Genomic DNA, 22,761 nt, shown 5'->3' with positions numbered 1-22,761 from the left:
AGAAACTCCTATGTGGTATAGAAACTCCTATGTGGTATAGAAACTCCTATGTGGTATAGAAACTCCTATGTGGTATAGAAACTCCTATGTGGTATAGAAACTCCTATGTGGTATAGAAACTCCTATGTGGTATAGAAACTCCTATGTGGTATAGAAACTCCTATGTGGTATAGAAACTCCTATGTGGTATAGAAACTCCTATGTGGTATAGAAACTCCTATGTGGTATAGAAACTCCTATGTGGTATAGAAACTCCTATGTGGTATAGAAACTCCTATGTGGTATAGAAACTCCTATGTGGTATAGAAACTCCTATGTGGTATAGAAACTCCTATGTGGTATAGAAACTCCTATGTGGTATAGAAACTCCTATGTGGTATAGAAACTCCTATGTGGTATAGAAACTCCTATGTGGTATAGAAACTCCTATGTGGTATAGAAACTCCTATGTGGTATAGAAACTCCTATGTGGTATAGAAACTCCTATGTGGTATAGAAACATTTTTTTTGATCAGATCCAAGATATGCACGTCCAAGATATGCAATATGCACGTCATTTTTTTCAAGATCAGATCCAAGATGGCCGACTGGCGGCCATTTTGTTACTTAAACGTGTCCCCAACCCTTTCTCGACATACAAGGACCGGTTTGTTCAAACTTGGCACAAAGACAATACATGAGAGTACACATATGCAGAAGATTTTGTTTCGTAATCCGACCAAACATGGCCGCCCGGTGGCCTTTAACTCCGTACATCAAAATTACTAAAATCATGGCGGGGGCTGTGACATTTTATGTCTTTTTCCCCTTGTCCTTTATCAAAAACAACATTTCATTGAATTGCAACAGAAGAGCTTTATTGAATTTTTGCAAATCACATCAGAGAACCATCAATTGTTATCCCAGTAATGCCAAGCACAGCAAAGAGGCAAGGAGAGTAAATCATTGGCTATGTAATGAAAATCAAACAAAGAAAGGCAGCATAACCCCCAACATTCTCAGATCGGACAATAACACCTGGTCTGAGACCTTGTAGGATTCATCATATTATTTATGTAATGTATTGGGTTGAAGTATTTGTCGAAACAACTTCTCCATCCACCATCTCAAACACCTGTGTGGTGATTTTCTTGGTGACGACAGGCTCTATTTTCTCGGTGATGACCTCTTTGGTGGTTGTAGAACTGGTCTGTGTCACTTCACCTGTGCTGGAACTACTCTGCTGTGTCAGACTGCTCTGGCTTCCAGCACCTGCACAAATAAATACCAAGAGGCATTGTGAATAATGACTAAAAACATATTTTCAAGAATCCAAACCTGGTAATCATCAGCAATGCATGAAAGTGGTTTATTCATTTTGTCAAGTTATGTTTGGGTATTTTGTGTCAAATAGAACCCCCAGGTCCCGACCATGGGCTGCTGCTGAGATGGGAAAGCATTCTCGGACAAATCATGTAGGGAATAGGTCTGTACAACTCCTCTACCTAAATGCAGGTGTTGGCATTTCAGAATGCTAAAATGAAATTCCCAAATTGCTACCTATCCAGAGATGGACTTGAGATCTCTTTGTATAGTCTGGGCCTCCGATGAGTTTTACATCATCGGCAAAGACCAGGCATTAGCTGACAAGGTGATCGGGCAGGTCATTCATATAGATCATGGAATAGGAGGGGACCAATGACAGAGCCTTGAAGGACACCACTTGATGCAGGAACCCTATCAGAGAGGACACTATCAATACGGACCCTAAACTACTGCCAAGATTAGAGCAACGTTGCCATCCACTCCTTGAAATTTCCTCTGATTCCGAAGCAAGGAAGTTTCTTGAGAAGGCAATGGTTGACCGAGTCAAAGGCTTTGCTGATGTCTAGATAACATACAGTCCATTCAGAAAGTATTGTTACGTTTATGGGGGTAGGTAAGTGAATATAGTAGGAAAGGTAGAAGTGTATAGAAATAGTATGGATCGTGTGATGCATAGGAGCATTTGAATGTACATAAGTAGGGAAAATGTCACTTTAGGTTCTGTTTAAATGTTCATCATACGAGGGATGATGGCATGTTAATTAGCAATAGGATTTAAGGCTAATTTCCCCTGTGCGTCAAACCCTCTATTGCCATTTGGTGTTAGCCCACGTGTGATGTGGATGTTGACCAATTCCTTACTGATCAGTGTTTTGTCATTTAATTTGATTTCCTGGTACAGTTATCTTAATGTGTGGAATAAGTCACAATTGAGAACGGTCATTACATTGGCATTTAAAGCTGTAAGTGGGCCTTCAACCAGTCTGGAGTCTCTATACTTGCGGGCATTGAAAAGGAAGGTGGTGCAGGTGTGTACCGATGAAAGTCATTTTTTGAACCGACTTTTTGAAAAACTGCCATCAGGGAGACGCTTTCGTGTAAGGATGAAGAAGAACATTTTCAAAAAGTCATTTGTACCATGTGCAATACAAATGCTAAATTCAAATTCCTAGACATTTTGCTGTTTAGTCAATCTTCCATATTTTATATTTCATATTTATTTTATATTTTATATCTTTTTATTTCGTTTTCTTATTCCCTTTGTTTTTCATGTTTTCATGATGGTTACACTTACGGTGTCACCAAATAATAATTTCCGTGAATATGGGACAATAAAGATTTATTGTTATTCCGAACGTCTGTACAGTGCGGCCGGCCAAGTATGACACAGCAGGCCATTAAGCCCGCTCCTATGGACACGATACAGTAAAGATCTTCCCAGGAGAGGCGGAGCTGTCGGTGGTACAGTAGGGAGGAGGAACAAGGCCGACAACCGCCCCTCACCCCTCCCCCGGCTGGATGACGTGGGCGAACTCAAAGAAAAGCTTGGCGATTGGATCGGTGAGGGAGAATACGGGCGGCAGCAAGAAGCTTCGCGATTGGCTCTCGCTGATGAATAGGAAGAGCGCGCTTGGTTTTTGCTCCGACAAGAAGGCTTGGCCATTTTGGTACATCGGGGGGGAGAGTGTTTTCTGCGGCGATCATGAGGTTTTTCTTACTTTTCCCCCTGTTCGTGCTTTGTGAGTCAGTGTGTCGAGGTACCCCAGTTAGGAAGTTATTTACCTCAGTTTTATTTTTGTGTTTCATTCCGTGCTTTATTTTGGTACCAATCATTATTGTTGCATTTACTTGTCTTCTTGTTGGTTTGGGTTTCGAATTAAACCCGTGTTTTGTGTTTCGTGTTTCTCCCGGTGTGTACCCCGGTTTAGTATAGGTACACCGTATCCCTGCACATCGTAAGAGGTGACCAAGGGTTGGTCAGGAAGGGCATCCGGCCATAAAAACATTGCCTCAAACAGGGAACCATGATTGTCATGGTGCCCGCAAGGCTAACCCCCGCTCTAGCGGGGAAAATGGCCTTAAAACGATCATTCATTCATTCATATTCGTGTACTCAATTGTCTTGTGTCATTACTGATCTACACATAATACCCCAGAATTTCAGTGTTATTTTTGTTTTAGAATTTTTTTACAAAATCATTAAAAATTAAAAGCTGAAATGTCTTGAGTCAAAAAGTATTCACCCCTTTTGCTATGACACTCCAAATTGAACTTGGGTGCATCCAATTTCCTTTGATCATCCTTGAGACGTCTCTACAACTTGATTGGAGTCCACCTGTGGCCAATTCAATTGATTGGACTTGATCTATAAATAAACACACCTTTGTATATAAAAGGTGCCACAGTTGAGAGTGCATGTCAGAGCAGAAAGTCTTACATGAAATCCAAGGAACTGTCCGCAGAACTCCAAGATAGAATTGTGAGGAGGCATAGATCTGAGGAAGGGTATAAAATAATTTCTAGAGTGTTGAAAGTACCCAAGAGTACAGTGAGCTCAATCATTAGGAAATTGAAAGAATATGAAACTACCTGCACTCTTCCTGGAGCTGGCTATTTGAGCAACTAGGCAAGAAGGACCTTGGTGAGGGATGTGACCAAGAACCCAATGACCGCTCTGACAGAACTACAGAGTTCCTTTTCTGAGATGGGAGAACCTGCCAGAGGGACAACAGGCTCTGCAACACTTCACAAATCGAAGCTTTATGGGAGAGTGGCCAGACGGAAGTCACTCCTGAGAAAATGGCACATGACAGAATGCCTGGTGATTGCAAAAATGCTCTGAGCATGAGGAAAAATATTCTGTGGTCTGATGAGACAAAAATTGAACTTTTGCAAAGCTCTACATCTGGCGTAAACTGAGCATAGCTCATCACACATCTAACATCGTCCCTACTGTGAAGCGTGGTGGTGGCAGCATCATGATATGGGGATGCTTTTCAGCAGCAGGGATTAGGAGACTTGTAAGGATAGAGGGAACATGAATGGAGCCAAATATAGGCAAATCCTTGAAGAGAACCTGTTTCAGAGTGCAAAAGACCTCAAACTGCAGCAAAGATTTACATACCAACAGAAGAACGACCGCAAGCATTCAGCCAAAGCAATACTGGAATGGCTTCAGAACAAGAACGTAAAAGTCTTTGACTGGCCTAGCCAAACCCAGACTTGAATCCCATTGAGAATCTGTGGAACGACTTGAACATTTCTGTTCACCAACGCTCCCCATCCAACTTGACAGAGCTTGAGCAAATATGCAAGGAAGAATGGGAGAACCTCGCCAAATCCAGATGTGCAAAGCTGATACAGACATACCCAAGAAGTCTCGAAGCTGTAATTGCTGCTTCTACGAAGTATTGGCTCAGGGCGTAAAATACTTATGTAAATTAGATATTTCTGTATTGCATTTTTAATTATTTTGTAAGAATTTCTTTAAAAAAAAAAAACCCACTTTTACATTATAGGTATTATGTGTCAATCAGTAACAGAAAAAGGTTCAATTTAATACATTTTTAATTCGGGCTGTAACACAAGTCCAAAAGGTCAAGGGATGAATACATTTCTGAAGACACTGGATGTCAACTGATGACTGCTCATCTAGCATACGGGTTACTATCTCCACAGTGGTGAGGAGGTTGTTTCTTACAAATATCCAGTTTTTCCTTCCTGAGAGTTTGCTTCTGTATCCATCTTGTCCACCCCATACATCCTTCCCAAGCCCTCATTCTTCCCCACATCCTTTATTTGTCCAAGTCTCCCTCTATTTTGTTCCTCAACCCTGCTGTTTGTGTCCTCCCTCCCCCCACCCCGTTTCTTTTTGTTCTGTTATGTGGTGATCCATTCTATGTTCTAGTTAATCCACAAGCCTCAACTTTGTATTCAAAAAATGGACTGAATGAACAGGAAAAGAAGATATAAGGGAGGTGAGGAAGCACTGAAACTAGCAAGTAAAATGGTTTTGGTTAGGTACGGTTTATGAGGGTTTAGGTAAGGTTTATGAGGGTAATAAAGATCATGGGGCAGAATTGAGGATGGCAGGAGACCAGATGCACTGCTTACTTGAAATCCTGGAGAGAAGAGTGTGAAAAACAGCCTTTGGAATGTGGTTCCATGGATGGGAGAAGAGGGGAATAAGAGTTGAGATTTGTGGAAAACCTTTATTTTGGAACTTTAACCAGGAGGGGTTCTGGAAGGACATGTGTGTCCTGGAGTTGTCGTGGTTGGTTGGAGAAACAGATATCAGATGGCGCAATGTTGGCAAATAGAAGGTAGAAAACAGAGACTACCGACCTGCCTGTGATGTGAGAGCAACATACCTTGTGCTTTGACCTCATCAGGGGAGAGTGCAGCAATTTTATAAGCTTGATATGCCACAGAATTCAGGAGAGATAGATGTGATGCTGAGACACCAGCCCACAGTGGAGAAAAGGACGCCATTAAGCTACGATCTAATTTCCCAAGGAAATAGTTGGATCGACAGAGTATGTCCTGGCTGTGGCTGGCTTTGTAGGGCAGCTTTGCGATGTGGTTGGCCCAGGAAAGATTATGGCTGGTGGTGATGCCTCGAAGAGGTTGAAACTCTTCCAGTAGATGACCAAGGGAATAGATAGGAGGCTTTGTTTGATGATCCTTCCGGAGCCATACGGTGATGCTGTGGGATTTTCAAGGATTGAAGGACATATTCTATTTATCAGACCAGAGTCTAATAATTTCCAGATCCACAGAGAAAGACCCATCTGGTATCAACATTACCACCGATTCATGTCTTTTTATACTGTTTTAGTGTTTCCACAAACGTTTTGGATTGTGTCGTCTAATGTCCGGTGATAGAAGACAAGTACTTATTGTTTTGTGCTTTTCCCCCCGAGTCTGGTCCAGCTGAGGACGTTGATGTTCACAAATTCCGGTGAAATTGATTGCTTTGGGTAAGAATACAAATAACATCAAATATTCTACCTTAAATTATATGAACATGATTTGCACAGAACAAATACATTTCATCAACATTCACATTTCATGATTGCGTTTTATTGAGTGCTATGGTTTGTGTAAGTTGGAGACTATGGGACTCACTGCTGGAATGGGAATGTTGTCCTGTTAGCACTTGTCCTGTTTGCACTTGTCCTGTTTGCACTTGTCCTGTTAGCACTTGTCCTGTACTGCCAGTACTTGAGGTGCTGTATTGTTTTAAGGTGCTGGATTGAATGGAACCACTAGAGCTCATGTCCATTGTTGTCACACTGGGGAAAAGAAACACATGGTCATTTTTTTTCTGCAAGCATGATGTCTAATGAATTGTGAATCGAAGACAACACATACTTGAAAACACTTGATTAGTATCCTCGACGTACAACTATAGCGATCCATTTTGGAGGAAACCATCCTTCACAAAGACTCAAGCATATTCTTTAGGTGTAGATGATTGCTGGTGTTCGCTATTCGTGCCTTACCAGGCTTCATTCCGATAAATTACAATCCTACAAGATATGCAGAAAAAATAATAATAATAAACAAGCCGTTTGGAAAAACCTTCCTGCACAGCATTGTTGGTTGTGTCCAGTTCCTGATGTACGTTTCGGTCTGTAGGATCGATTCTTTCATTACAGGCCAGACATGAACATGTTTCACCATATCACTCACTTTGAGCCACTTCTTAGTTTGAGTGATATTGTCTGTGCTCTGCCACACATTATTTATGGGTGGCTGTTACACGGTGCATTGCTTTAGTGTGACGTTAACGCTTACGGTATGTACTTGACTCGACATGGAACAAATTATTTCGTATAAATGACTCTGCAATGCTTGTCGAAGCGAAACGTTTGTTCTAAAAGAGGAGTCGAGGAAAAAGGTGCCGACTTGTAATATTACCGTTCGACATTGAAGTGTGTGGAAAGATCACCAGAGTTTGTGAAATGTGCAATTACTTCCAGATATCGAACATCCCATCATTGCAAGTAGTTTGTAGAGTGGTGTGCTTTCACGAGAGTTCTTGCTTCGATCACACACAGATGGTAAAGCAGAGTGAAAGACGTTAGAGAAGTTGAGAAGAAAAGCCACTCGTCATTTGCTACGCTGTGTTCAGCGCCGTGTGTATTGGTCGGGCTTTATCACTTGCATAACTAGAACGATACTCTTCGATGTCATCCGTCGACCGATATGCCTCCGCCCACATTATTACATCTATCTATAATTCCATTAATCTCTGTGTGTATGTGTGTGTGTATGTATGCGACAACGATTTCTCGACAACTACCGGTCCGATATACTTGAAACTTGCCAGGTATATTGCTGGGGACCCGAGGATGTGCCTTTTCAAGGTTTGAAATTAATCGGACAAGTACTTACCGAGCTATGGCGATTTAGCCGTTCGCCGTTCGCTTTGGCGTTGCGAATGGACCAAACCATTGCATGTAAATAGAGGGGGGGGGGTTCTGTGGTCGTTGCGAATGGACCAAACCATTCATGTAAATAGAGGGGGGGGATTGTCACTGTACTCGCAAGCCGTTCGCCGTTCGCTTTGGCGTTGCGAATGGACCAAAACATTTCATGTAAATAGAGGGGGGGGGATATAATTTTAGATAGATATATAGTACGGGCATGCCCTAGTCATTATAATACTTGTACCAAGTTTGCTTTAAATCCATACAGCTGTTCTCAAGTTATCATATTTTTACCTGACAACCTTTGACGTCTTGACCCCAAACTTTAATCAGTTAATGTTTACATCATTATACATATCTGCACCACGTTTTAATTTAAATCCCTTCAGCTGCTCACAAGTTATCACATTTTTACCTAACATGACCTCTGACCTTTGACCTCGGGACCCCAAAATCTAATCAGTTAATCTTTACATCATTCTACATAAGTGAACCAAGTTTGGTCAGAATCCCATCACTGGTTCACAAGTTATCACGGTAACAGGTTTTTACCTAACATGACCTCTGACCTTTGGCCTTTGACCTCGTGACCCCAAAATGTAATGAGTTAATCTTTACATCATTCTACATACAACAACAACAACATGCATTGTAAGGCCATTTTCCCTGCTAGAGTGGGGGTTAGCCTTGCGGTCCCCATGACAATCTTCTCCATTTTGCCCTATTTTCTGCATCTCTCCTTGTTAACCCCCTTGCCCGCATTTCTTCTTCCACCATCTTTAGCCAAGTCTTTCTCGGTCTTCCCCGTCCTCTACTTCCTTCTACATTCATTTCCATCACTCTTCTCAACCAGTTACTTTCATCCTTCCTCAACACATGACCAAACCATCTCAACCTGTTCCTCTTCACAGCATCAATCACAGGCTCTGTTCCCATCATCTTTCGCAATTCATCATTTGTCTTCCTCTCTCTCAACGATACTCCGCACATCCACCGAACCATTCGCATTTCCACCCTTTCCAGCCATCGTTGCTGCTCTACATTAATGACCCATGTCTCACTCCCATAAATCATAACACTTCTCACACATACAGCATACACCTTTCCCTTCAGCTTCAACAACACTCCCCTCCTCATCAGCACGCCACTCAGTTCCCGAAACTTCTTCCATGCATATCTCACTCGAGCAACCGTTGCCGAGTCTGATCCACCTTCTCCATTCAGCATGTCTCCGAGGTAGCAAAATGTTTTCACACCTTCCAACTTCACGCCGTCTCCGAGATCCAACTCAACATTTCCTCCATCTGCAGCTCCCTCTGTGCACACCTTACATTTGAATGTAGCTGCCACACTGGTTAATGACCCTCTCAGACCACTACATTTTTGATGAACCCACTCAGCGCACATTGTACATTGAATGGAGTTCACTCCGACACCCTTCCTGCACACAGCACATGGCCACTTCCCAGTTCTTTCCACCTCACCACATGCTTTACCACTTGCCATCACCTTCGTCTTTCCTATATTCACCTTCAGACCTTTTGTCTCCATACATTCCTTCCACTTGTTCATCTTTTCCTTCAGTCCATCCATACTTTCCGCAATCAACACCAGATCATCTGCATACAACAACTCCCACGGTAAACCCTCCTTTACGTTCTGAGCCAGCACCTCCATCACAGCTACAAATAGTCGTGGACTTAGTACCGACCCCTGATGCACTCCCACCGTCACCTCAAACTCACCACTGTTCCCGTCCTTCGTCCTTACAGCTGTGCGCGCTCTTTTGTACATTGCCATCACTACTCTGATCAACCATTCCTCCACTCCTAACTTCCTCAATGCCCATGTCAATACTTCACGTGGAACCCTATCGAATGCTTTCTCCAGATCAACAAACCCAAGAAACAACTTCTTCGTCTTCTCCATGTACTTCTCCTGCAACTGCCTCACAATGAATAGCGCGTCTGTCGTTCCTCTTCCTGGCATTAATCCAAACTGCATTTCGTCGATCCTCACCTTCTTCCTTATCCTCCTCTCCAACACCCTTTCCAATACCTTCATTCCATGCTCCAATAACTTTATCGCTCGGTACGAGCCACACTCCAGAGGGCCACCTTTCCCCTTGTATAGAGGGACGAGGGTACTCAGTTCCCAAACCACTGGAATGCGGCCTTCTTTCACCGCCACATTACAGATCTCTGTCATTCTCTTCACACCCCAACTTCCTGCTGCCTTCAACATATCTCCCACAACTCCCGTTGGCCCTCCCCCTTTTCTACTCTTCATTGCTTTTATCGCTTCCTCAACTTCCTTCTCAGTTATCTTCTCTGCCGGTCCTAAAACTGGGTTACTCTCTATGTTGCCATCCCATTCATTCTCTGTATTCAACAGCATTTCCATATGTCTTTTCCATCTTCCTTTAATTCCATCTGGGTCCACAACGATTTGTCCCACTTCATCCTTCAAGCAACTAACCCCCATCACATCACACCTCTCTTTCGCTATCTGCTTTGCAATCCTGAAACCGGTCTCTGACCGTCTTCCGAATCCAAGCGTTCTCCGAACATTTTCCTACATGCCTCCTGCACTTTTGCTACCTCTTTCTTTGCAGCCTTCTTGGCTGCCTTATAACTTTCATGCTCTGCTTTTTCTGCTCCCGTACCCTTCGCCTTCTGCCACTCTTTGAACTTCTTCCTCTTCTCGTCAATCCTCTTTCCAACCTCATCATCCCACCACCATGTTTCCGAGTGCCTCGGTGGTCCTTTTGTCCATCCACATACCTCACCAAAGGCTCACAACAGACTATCTTTCATTGACATCCAACCACGTTCAAGCTCAACCACATCATCCTCCACCATACTCAGCCTCTCTTTTAATGCCTCCCTTACTGTCACCTCTTTCAACCTCCACACCTTCATTCTCGGTTGATACTTCACCCGCCGAGCTCTCCTCGCACCTTTCACCCTTATGTCGCAGACAACCAAGTGGTGCTGTGAAACAGCCTCCTCCCCCGGGATCACCTTCGTGTCCCGGAGATGCCCCCTATCTCGCCTACGCACCATCAGGTAGTCAACGGTTGTCGTCGACCCACCTGACGTGTATGTAACAAGCTTATTATCCCCTTTCTGGAACTGAGTATTACAAATCAGCTCCATCAGCAAACTCCAAAATCCTTTCACCTTCTCCATTTCTCACACCATATCCGTAACCCCCATGAACTCCCTCAAAACCGTCCATACTCCTTCCCACATGTCCATTTAGGTCTCCTCCTACGACAACAACTTTCTCATCTTTCACGTTTTCCATCAGCTTCTCTATCGCACACCAGAACTTGTCGTTCTCTTCATCGCTCCGACCAACCTGCAGAGCATATCCCGAGATGACGTTCACCAAGAGCTTTCCAATCATCATTTTCACCATCATCAACCTAACACTCACTCTAGTCACACTCACCACACTGTCTACAAACTGCTCAGAAAACAGGACACCAACACCATTCACGCCCTCCAGGCACCCTTGCCACACAAACTTTTATTTCTGTCCCTGCCTACCCTTCACCATTCTCACACCACTTCCCTTCCATCTCGTCTCTTGCACACAACATATGTCCACTCTTCTTCTAACCAATACTTCCACCACTTCTCTTGATCTCCCTGTTATTGTCCCTACATTCCATGTCCCAAACCTCAGAAACCGATCTCCACTTCGGGCTGTACCCTGCCCATATGTAGTTGTAATTGTCATGGTTCTCTTTTTGAGGCAATGTTTTTATGGCCGGATGCCCTTCCTGACGCCAACCCTCTTAGTCACCTCTTACGACACGCAGGGATATGGTGTACCTATTTTAACCAGGGTACACACCGGTACATAATTGTACCAAATTTGGTCAGAAATCCATCACTGGTTCATAAGTTATCACGGTAACGGGAGTTTTACGTAATATGACCTCTGACCTTTGGCCTTTGACCTCGTGACCCCAAAATCTAATGAGTTAATCTTTACCTCACTATACATACCTGCACGAAGTTTGACTAAGATCCCTTTAGCCGTTCTCTAGTTATCGCGGTAACGAAAACCTGTCACGGACGGACGGACGGACGCACAACCTGAAAACATAATGCCTCCGGCGACTTCGTCAACGGAGGCATAAAAAGGAAGTTTGGAGGACACCCGCCTGCTGTTTGGACACCAATCAATCAAAGAACTCTGCAGGTTGATTTGAATGACATCACTGTATGTTTTAAAAAAAATGAGGTTGTTAAACTGCAGGTTGGTTAATCTGTTTTAGCAGGATTAATCGAATTGCATGGTTTCAAAAATGTCAAACTATCTTTTGGCGATGTGCTGAGGCAAGTGGTCTTTTTATGTCAAACATATTGTGTCCCAAGTATGTTGTAAAAGCTTTGTGTTGTGCCATCACTTAGAGTTGAAATTGGAACGATATATTTTCCCTAATTTACCTGTCTGATCTACTATTCGATGGTGAATTCCAGTGTTTAAAACACATATGAAAGTCCAACAGCACTCCGAAGAGAACACGCATCCGCCAGGCTGAACAGTTTACGTATTCTATCCCACTGATAGGCGAGATCTACGTAGATCCCGATCTTCACCAAAATGTAATCAATTTGTGAATGTCACACACCCATCCTGTCCACCAAGTTTCATCCAAATCGGTCCATAACTTTTTGGGATATCGTGCTCACAGACAAACAGGGGTGAAAACATGTCCTCCATGCACTTTCGGTGGTAGAGGTAACAAACTTACCCGAGAGATACGCCCTCTAAAATCTTCCTATAAGTGGCTATTTCTTGATCGAGAGCAATCTTGATGTCCATCAGTGTCCTGAAGGCCACCAGCTGTTTCTGTAGCTCTGCTCTGTGATGCTCAATTGAGGACTCGTACTCCATCGATTGGCTCTGCAGTGAACTGATCTGTGTTTGGAATTGTCCTTCAAGCTCCATCAGCATTTGCTGCAGTGAGTTGTGCTGTGTGAGAGGGTCCATCAAGAACGGTATTGGTCACGTGTTTGTCACTCACTCCATCCCACCAACATCATGAGAGTTCGTTTATAAACCTGTGTTCTGTATCAAACACTCAGCATGGTGAATGCTGTGATGAGAGTACTGAGAGGTCCATTCATGCCAAACAGGTAAAGATATCCAAACAAGTTTAGGAGAAATTATATCTCCAGAATGATTGCGATTTTCAAAACACTTTGGTGATCCTTATTGAAGAAGGTTTTTTTTTTTCATCCGTTTCACCAATCGAGCTCACACATTGACATTCCCAGAGCTTTATAACCCTGTCGGCATGCCAATTGATCCGAAATGAAGGGGATGAGAAAACAATTTGGGGAAGAGATTTACAGACATGTTTGATAATTATTAGATCTGAATTGTTCATGTTGACATCTTTTAAATGATCACAAGATCTATGGAAGAGTGATCCAGTGTTTGGAACCAATGCTGTGGAGATACTCGTACCCGCATGTGCAAACTCTGGAGCTGCATTTGCATCTCCTGGACGGTCTTGGTGATCTCCATCGTTTCTGTGCTTGTTGTTGTTACTACTGCTGCCACTTCCCTGCTTTCATTTTCGAAGCGCTGTATCTGAAAATTGAGTTTGCCATTAATTTATGATCACGATTTACAAACAAAGAAGAAAGAAAATATCTTATATAATTATATAACAAGCTCAACTGACTCGATCACTTAGAGATGGCACACTGTCCTTCCAGTTGTCTGTTGAGGAAAGGTGATCAAATTAACTTGCAACTCAAGTGGAGTTTAGCCGGTCGAGTGTTCAATATGAATAATACATCATTTTAATCACTCCATTGCAGAGAGGACAGCCAGCTTAAGTTCCATCCTGGGGGGAATGTGCTCATTATGTGATGCCTGCTGCTGACAATAATTAATTTTGAACAAAGGAATGAAGGATCGAACCCCACAGAACTCAATGGTTTGGATATGATGTATCTTATTATAATAGAGCAAACGTATATGGTTATGTTTGTTTATATGTGACCAAAACGTCGTCTTCTTCTTCAAATAAAATGAACACTCAAAACACAGTCCGTGAACTCTTAAATACGTTTAGACTGCTGAGAACCCTCAGACCTTTGACGTTCCTTTAAGTCCTCTCAGACCACCAAGACCCCTGAAGACCCAAAATACTACAAAGACCGAAAATACCCTTAAAGGCCCTGAGGCTCCAAAAGACCCAAAACACCCGAAGACCCAAAACACCCCAAAGACCCAAAACACCCCGAAGACTCAAAACAACCCGAAGACCCAAAATAACACGAACACCCCGAAGACTCAAAACACCCTGAAGACCCAAAATACCCTCCTGTCCATGCTGGGATCGCCATTACCTGCTCGTGTTGGGGACTGCCATTTGCCGGCCTGGTGTTCGTTGGTGAGCTCAAGACAAATGGCGTCGTGAGGAGAGGCATCTGGAACATCGGGGCCTTTGTGCTAACAGGTTTCCAACATTCGTTTTCCCCTCCCCCCTCCACCGTGAATGTGTGCTGGGCCCATGTAGTGTTTATTTGTTGTAATCGTAATAAGGTAAGGTGATGTCTCTTTTTAGCCGCGTCGCAGACGCTGCTAATAGAGTGCCCTCTGCTGTTGTTGTTGTTGTTCTTCTTGTTCTTGTTCTTGCAGAGAAGACAAAACCTCAAAGCTCCACCCATTCTGGGAACCATAGCTCCACCCATTGTGGGAGAGGTTTCATATAAACAAATATCCACCATTTTATTAACTCGCATAGCTTTGAGGCCTGTTTTGTGGGCCCGTGTTGTCTTCCTCTCTCACACAGTTTTATTTCAAATCAAATTCGATATATCATTTCATTTTTCACAGTCGCTAACATAGTTTTAGACTCGGTTAAAAAAAAACGGGAAGAAAATCCGATGAAAGTTGCCCTTTATAGAACGAAATGAATTCTCAAAGGCCTGTAACTTCAAGTCCATTGAGCTATTTTTTTTTTAAATCGCGGCATGGTCAGTCATACACCTCCCGAAATAACAGACGGGAAAATGCCGAGATATATATATATTTTGTTTAAATCGCGGCATGGTCAGTCATACAACGCCCGAAATAACAGACGGGAAAATGCCGAGATATATTAAAAATTCGTCGCCACACACGGGAAATTGCCGAGATATATTTTCACTTTGCACAAAAATAACATCAAGTAATCGAATCAATAGGAATGTCCTGTGCCTATAACATCGACGTTATAGGCACAGCTGCATCTAGGCATTGTGTAACATCGACGCGGCTTTTGTTTTCATTAAAACTTTTTGTACTTGTTCAAGACAAGAGGCAAGGCTGCCTCTTGTCCCTTTTTCTTTCCCATCGATAAGTTGCACTGTAAACATTTGTAAATCAATCAAATCATTAAACGTTTCCTTTCTCTCTGTCCGTGAATGTCTTTTCTTCCATTGGTCCGCCATTGCTCGCACCCAGAGTAGCAATCGGCCATAACAAAATTGGCATTCGCCCGGCGGGTACCAACGGCCTCGGCCGTCTAAATTTCCATCCAGGAACAAAAGAAAGTGGTACACCGCCGTAGGGAAGGTACGTAGGTATGTTCCCCGATCGGGACCGTCACATGGTACAGGTAAGCTATCGCGCTACGGACCAATTGGCGTTCGTAGTTGCTGGTTCACAACCTGCCGAAGTACGAAGCTATTCGTGCGCGGCAGGTCCAGTAAGTTCGGGAGGGAACAGAGGCTAACCCCCTCATAGTAGACTCGAACCCTGGGCCGTAACAATATATGCACACACACACACACACACACACACACACACACACACACACACACACACACACACATATATAGGTGTGTGTGTGGAGGTGGATTAAATAGCAATTGTCATTCCTGTCCAATCAGGGAACTAGGAGACAGGGAGCCTTATGGGTAAACTAATCATGTGGGTAGAAGGGTTTCATTATGGGAACATTGAGTAATGCTGTGCTTGCCTGAGTCCTTGTGGGTTTCCTGTTTACGCTTTAATGATTGGCCAAAGGGTGGATTGAATAGCAAGCCTGTTATGTTGCTGGGGGGAAATTCAAGGCAAGGCTGACCATCTGGTTGGTGCACGCTACATATTACCTTTTGGCTTGTTGCTTGTGTGCGCTGGTTGAGTAACCTTGAGGGGGAAGTGGAGACTGTGTGGGCAGAACCACTGTGATGAAATATGAAGAAGAAGATTCGGTAGTGGGATGATACTTGAGGATTTGATATATAATGGAATGTAATGTAGGAAGGAGGGGAGTTTGCTTCATTTCCGTATTCTGTGAGCGGACACTTGAGTAAGGTATGATGGGTAATGTTAATGGTCACTTGCTTGCTTATAGATGAGTTGGGAATTCTATTTCGTCCTTTTTTTGTAGTTATAATGTTATTCATTTATTTTGTGTTATCCTGGTGTTGGGCTAGCGGCTAGGGTGCCAGCTTAGGATCCTAGGATCCTGGGTTCGAATCCCGGTCGATCGCTGAATTAACACCAGGGGGGTTGACTCAGCCTGTCATCCTTCCAAGGTCGGCAAATTGAGTACCAGTTCACTGGTAATTCCCTGTTTGTCGTAAAAAGGCGACAAAAAGGGTTGGCGGCAGGAAGGGCATCCGGCCGTAAAACATTGTTTCAAAAAAGGGGACCAAAAAAAAAAACAACAACCACGGTCCCCGAAAAAGGCCAACCCCCGCTTGCGGGGAAAAAATGGCCTCTAAAGGTGGTTTTTATAGGGTATGTGGAGATAGATTTCAATAACGCCTCATATCTGGAAACGAGGTCTCGACTTGATTTCATAACAACCACACTCTTATCTTTTGAATTAACCTTGCTGCGCTGTTCCTGCCAGCACATTTTGCTTTGTTTAAATACTGCTGATGTAGAGCCATTTCTTTAGAGATCTGCAAGGGTGACGTATATGCTATTTTCTTACGTAGATGCTTATCTCTCCATGTACATGTACTCTAGTAAATTCCTCTTGAACAGTCTGAAGTTGTTGGTGATCCATTCCAGTATGAGCGGCCTCTACAATAATACATGCACACACACACACACACACACACACACACACACACACACACACACACACACACACACACACACACATATATATATATATATGTATATTGTTGCGGATATGAGGATTGTATTTTTTTTATTGTGTGTTTTATTAATATTGCTTTATTCTGGACCCTCCTGCCTCCAGTGTTGTGTAAAGGTCAAAGGGCGTCCCATAATTAGTCCATAAAGCATACACGTCAGCCAATCATAGATTTCCCCCTGGTTGATAGTTACATCTTTATTATGTGTATTAGGGTAAGGCCTTGTCTCCCATTAAGATGACACTCTATTGCACCAAGTGAAATAAGACAGATTCCCTTCATTCATCATTCCCATTCCCAAAACCTCCATTTCCCCTTTCGTCATTGCCAAGCCTCGATTGCCAATTACATCCCCTCCAAAACCACCATTGAACATGTGCTCGGGTCGGGGAAGAAAGGCGTGCCCGCCCATCGTCATCAAGGGCGGAGCTAGAGGGCCGTGCCAACCAATCAGGGCCGAGGTGAGCACACCGATGGGCGTGTCCTAAAGGCCGGCGGCTTGATCGCCGGAGGCGCTATAAAAAGCGCGCGCGCAAGGTCCTGAGAGAGAAGGGAGATCATCTAGCAGCGATTCTTGTCCAAGGGAGATCATCCAGCAGCGATTCTTGTCCAAAAGAGATCATCCAGCAGCGATTCTTGTCCAAAGGAGATCATCCAGAAGATCGTCCAGGGAAGCACAAAGCTTGCTATTCGTCGCCTTGCTCGCCAAAGTTGGACCAAGCAAGAGAGTTGGGCAAGAAGCAAGCACGTTGCTCAGTGGTGTGGTTGGACCAGACGAGTCCTGGCAAAGCACGCGACGTCCGCAGAGCAGCCGCAGCCACAGCAGCAACGACAGCAGCGTGGGGCCTTGACGGCAGTTCCGGAGCAGGGCCGCAAAGGAACGGCGGCGGTCAAATGCGCCGATCGTGCTGCAGTACCGGTGGACCTTCCTCTCCCTCCAGCCATCCACCTCCCGCCAGTCCTATCATCATTCCCCGCGTGAGTGAGGCTGTCCTTGTTTGTTCTGTCCTTGGGTTAATTAAGTTTGTATAAGCTAGCGTTGCACTGTGTCTAATATCTTCTGTAAATTATTTTCTTATCTTTCCTTCTTCCTTGGTTATTTTGAGCCTGTAAATAGCAAATAAATTAGATTCGTATTTCCAACCTTTTTGTCTTCTTCTTCTTCACATTCGTGTCGCCTTAGTCTTTTCCCTATTGAATATCTGTGGCGCGATCCGGCCAACGTTCGGGAATCGGGTTAGTCGGGGTAACTGTTAGGGCCGCGGGGCCTCCGCTCGGCAAAACGAACATCTTATCCGCGGTCCGTAACAATTGGTGTCGGGAGCGGGGTCGGACCCGAAGCGCGCTTAACGCGCTCAAAATTACGAGCTACTGAAATTTGTTTTGTTTTACAAAACCCGAATTTTGAAATCGCGCCATGGCTGGTCAAGGCGACGGGATGTCGGTGGGAGAGATAGACGGGGTAGAATCGACCAAGGACCTGGGTGAAATGTATGTGGAGGAGGACAATGAGGAGGTGGTTGAGGAGGTTTCAGGCGCGCAAAATGGCGCTCTCGCGCACGAGGTTAGGGGCGCGCAAAATGGCGCCTTTGCGCACGCGGTTACAGCGGCACCAAATTTGGCGGCGCCCGTGACCGTAGCAGCACCGGTGAATTTGGACCTCTTTATGATACAAATAAGGGCGCTCATGGTCCAGACAAGTGAAGACCTGAGGAATGACTTGGGAAACCAAATTGTAGGAATGGGAAACCAACTTGTGGGATTGAGGGCTGATAGTGAGCGATTGGGGGGTGAAATGGGGGGCAAAATGGGAGAAATGGGGGAGCGGCTAGAAGCTAAATTTGAGGGGTTAGACAAGAAATTTGAAGGGTTAGACAACAATTTAAAGGGGTTAGACAAGAAATTTGAGGGGTTAGACAAGAAATTTGAGGGGTTAGACAATAAATTTGAGGGGTTAGACAATGGGATAGAAGGGGTGAAACATGGGTTAACGGGGGTGGAAAATAGAATGGCTGCCCAGGAGAATCAGATAGAGGGGGTGAAAAATGGGTTAAGGGGGTTAGAAAACACAATGGACGACAAATTTCGGGAAGTAGGGGAGCAATCCGCCTGGGAAATCAAACGGATGGGGAACCAGATAGAGGAGGTGAAAATCGGGTTAGAAGGTAAATTGGATGCTCAGAGGGATGAATTGGGACAGATGAGGGTGGCATCTACAAAAGAGATGGAGGAGATGAAGGAGGAGATACGACGAGGTGTAAGTGAGGAGGTCTCGGGGGTAAAGCGAGGTGAAAAGCGTATGGAGAAAGAGGTGAGGAATAATACGGCGAGGTTACAAGGGGGAATAGAGGGTCTGACGAGGGGAGTAGAACAGCTGACAGTGGGACAAAAGGAACTCGTAGACCAAGTGGAAAAGAACACTGCAATAATCGGGGGGTTAAAAGCGACACAAAAAGACATAAAAAATGAATTAATAGCGACACAGAAGGAATGTCAGATGGTACATGAGGGGTTGACGAAGAAGTTGGAAGTGGTGACAGAAGTAATGGAGACGAAGGACCGAGAGGTGAGGACGCACATAGAAACGGTTAAAGTGGCGTTAGAGGAAGAGATAGAGGGGGCGCACCGGGAGATGAAGGAGGTAAAGGAAAAATTAGAGGAGGTGGAAGAAGGGGTGAGTGAAATTAAGAAGAGACGAAGGGAAACTAAAAAGGAGATAAAGGAGGAGGTAATGGAATTGGTACAAGGTCTGTGCTCGAATCGTGATGATGTGCTCACTAACCAAATAAAGAGTTTGCAGGTGGCAGAGGAGGTGCGGAGACGAGGTGCCAAGGTGAGTGGCGATATATTCGGAAATGCATATGATGTGAGGGGAGCTTCAGTCGGCTTGGGGGTTGATTTGGATCCGGGTGTTCATGAGGGACCAATGGTGAGATGTATGACTGGTCCGGAGTGTATGGACAGAGGAGGTGTGCAAGGAGGTCTGGCTATGGGGAGTGACGGGGGTGCTGGTGAGCAAGGGTGTGCGGGTATGGAGTGGGTAGCGGGTTGCGGAAGGGCGGCCCAGGCATCGACACCAGGAGGGGTAGTGTTTGGAGGGACGGGGGATGCGCGGGAGCCCCCCGGGAATAGCGTACTGTGGGAGCCCGAAAGGTTTGGTCCCGCGTTGATCCCGCAAGGAGTGACGTGCGGGGTCCGACCTTCGGGCGCCCACAAGGTCCCACTCGCGCCGTATGACGGCAAGAGTGATTTGAGGGCGTACCTGGCGCAGTTTGAGTCCGTGTGTAAAGGGAACGGTTGGAATCCGGACGAAGGTGGAGTACACCTGGTAGGGGCATTGCGCAGTGCGGCGGCGGAGGTGCTGACAGCTTTACCACCGGGTGCTCTCACCTTGTCAGCTCTCCGTGCAGCTTTAATTAATCGTTTTGGTATCGAGCAGCAAAGCGAGCTTGTTGAAGCTCAACTTGCGCAGCGTAAACGCAAGCCCCAGGAGACCATCGGGGAACTTGCTCACGATATTCGCCGCGCGGTAGGGATTGCACACGCGGACATGGCAGCGAGTTCCCAGGAAAGCCTGGCGCTGGATCACTTTATCCAGGCCCTCCCGGATCTGGAGCTCCGACAACAGCTCGCCATGTGGCGCCCGCAGACCATGAGTCAGGCGGCCGACGCTGCAGCCCGTTGGGAAGCAGCGAGGCCCCTGGCCCGGGGAGGCGAGCGCCACGCAGTGGCGGTGCGTCAGGTAGGGCCCGTGATGGGGGTCGCCCCCCCCGGGGGGCCGGCCTCCGACGGGGGCCCTGACCTGGAGAGCATGGTTCGGAGGCTGGTGGACCGGCGTCTAGCGGGACCTGGACCATGGCAGGCGGCTCCAGTGGTGGCACCCGGTAGTCCCCGACAGAGTACCCCAATTCGGACATACAGGGGGGGGAATTTGGAATACCGGAGGCAAGCACCTTACCAGGTGAGGTGCTATAATTGTGCTCGGATGGGTCACCGTGCGTGGGAGTGTCGAGCTCCGCGCCGGGACGTTCCCCGTCAGACGATGCCCTCAACTCCGCCCCGTATCGATCGGCCTAGCCGACCACAGACACCCCCCCGCCAGGGCCCGGGAAACTAGAACGTGCCGGGCATGCAGGGCGGTGTTCGGCAGTAGGGGATGGAGAGAAGCCCTCGTTGACGCGACAGGTCATTCATTGTGGCCAAATTGGAACAGGTAGCTTAACAATTCGGTGCAAAATTGCCGGCGTGGGGGTAGACGCCGTTGTGGACACGGGAGCCAGCGCCACGATCATCAGCCCCGTGATCCTTAATTCGAGTGCAGACGGCTGGGGTAAAATCCAGCGTCTGGAAAATCATAGTTTGCAGTTGGCTACCGGGGTAACGGCCCCGATCATAGGGCGTGGTTTTGTAACCCTGAAGTTGGGGTCGGTAAAAAGAGAGATAGAGGTTTGGGTGGCGGAGGTGTGCGACCCGTGCTTAATAGGGTTGGATTTGTTGACTGCCAGCGGTTGTAAAATCGACTTGAGCCGGGGGATCCTGCAATGGGGGGTGGAAGAGCTACCATTGGAGGGGGTGAGCACGGCCGAGAGGGTGGAGCTGGAGGCTCCTGAGGCCGTGACCATCCCTCCGGGGGCCGAGGCCATAGTGCCGGCCCGATGGTCAGCTCGCCCCACATGGCAGGAGTCCTGCGGCCTGGTCGAACCGGTGGCAGCGCGATCCATACCTGGTTTAATCGTGGGCCGCACCCTCGTAAAAACGGACGGGCCGGTGGTGGCCGGCCGAGTAATTAACATTAGTACAGAACCACGCACTATAGTAAGGGGCACGAAGATAGCTGGCTGCACCCCAGTTAGAGAAGTCGCGTCAGTGAGGGGCGAGAACGTCCAGCCGAGCCGGCCCCAGGGGGAGCCTTCAAGAAATACTAGGAATTGGCCCGATCCCATTTGCGAGATGGTAAATCGTAGTAGTGTAGAGTTGGGAGGTACCCAGAGGGAGGCCTTACACAAACTGGTTGGGTCCCATTTGGACCTCTTCTCCTTGTCCACCGAGGATATTGGACGTACGGGCCCGGTGAAACATCAGATGCACACCGGTGAGGCCCGGCCTATTCGTCAGGCCGCCCGACGGCTCCCTTGGAGCAAGAGGGCGGAAGCTGACGAGCAGGTTGAAAAAATGCTCGACGCAGGCGTGATCGAGCCCTCGGGAAGTCCTTGGATGTCACCTGTTGTGCTGGTCAAAAAGAAGGATGGGACCACGCGGTTCTGCGTGGACTATCGCCAGCTAAACAACGTGACACTCAAAGACTCATATCCCCTGCCAAGGATTGATGACACCCTCGATGCCGTTGCGGGCTCAAATTGGTTCACAACTTTGGACCTCAAGAGTGGGTATTGGCAGGTGGAGATGGATCGGACAGGGAAGGAGAAAACGGCATTTTCCACAGGTAAGGGGCTGTATCAGTTCACTGTGATGCCGTTTGGTTTGTGTAACGCCCCCGCCACCTTTGAGCGATTAATGGAACATGTACTAGGCGGCATGCCATGGCAATCATGCCTGGTATACCTGGATGACGTCCTAGTACATGCCAAGACCTTCCCCCAGGCGTTAGCTAATTTGGATCAGGTGTTTGGGTGCCTCAGACAGGCAGGGTTAAAGCTGAACCCGAGTAAGTGCACTTTGTTTGCAAGAGAGGTGGCCTATCTAGGTCACGTGATCGGCTGCGAGGGGGTAAAAACGGACCCAGACAAAATTAAAGCGGTAGAGGAGTGGCCCGCACCACGTACCATCAAGGAGGTGCGGGGATTTTTGGGACTCTGCTCCTACTACCGGCGCTTTGTGGCGAAATTTGCGGAGTTGGCCCGTTCCCTCCACCGGCTTACGGAGAAGGG

General features: G+C 46.3%; 1 protein-coding gene across 2 annotated transcripts in view; it reads right to left on the bottom strand.

Annotated features, from left to right (window-relative positions):
- Nucleotides 1-840: 840 nt before the first annotated feature.
- The window catches only part of LOC137433772 (thread biopolymer filament subunit gamma-like), a 46,103-nt gene continuing 24,182 nt past the window's right edge, over nucleotides 841-22,761 (bottom strand). The window contains exons 6-9 of one of the 2 annotated variants that reach the window (XM_068126071.2): nucleotides 13,230-13,355; nucleotides 12,511-12,731; nucleotides 6,433-6,599; nucleotides 841-1,251 (exon numbers count right to left, since the gene is read on the bottom strand). In XM_068126071.2, the coding sequence (XP_067982172.2) occupies nucleotides 1,052-1,251; nucleotides 6,433-6,599; nucleotides 12,511-12,731; nucleotides 13,230-13,355 (714 nt within the window). In that variant the 3' untranslated portion in view covers nucleotides 841-1,051. The remainder of the gene's footprint in view (nucleotides 1,252-6,432; nucleotides 6,600-12,510; nucleotides 12,732-13,229; nucleotides 13,356-22,761) is intronic. The other variant, XM_068126073.2, reaches the window with a different exon arrangement.

This window comes from Myxine glutinosa, chromosome 10, assembly GCF_964187855.1.
Source record: "Myxine glutinosa chromosome 10, kmMyxGlut1.1, whole genome shotgun sequence".
Lineage (NCBI taxonomy): Eukaryota > Metazoa > Chordata > Myxini > Myxiniformes > Myxinidae > Myxine > Myxine glutinosa.
Note: the sequence above shows the minus strand (reverse complement) of the source record. Positions and strands in the feature narration are given on the sequence as shown.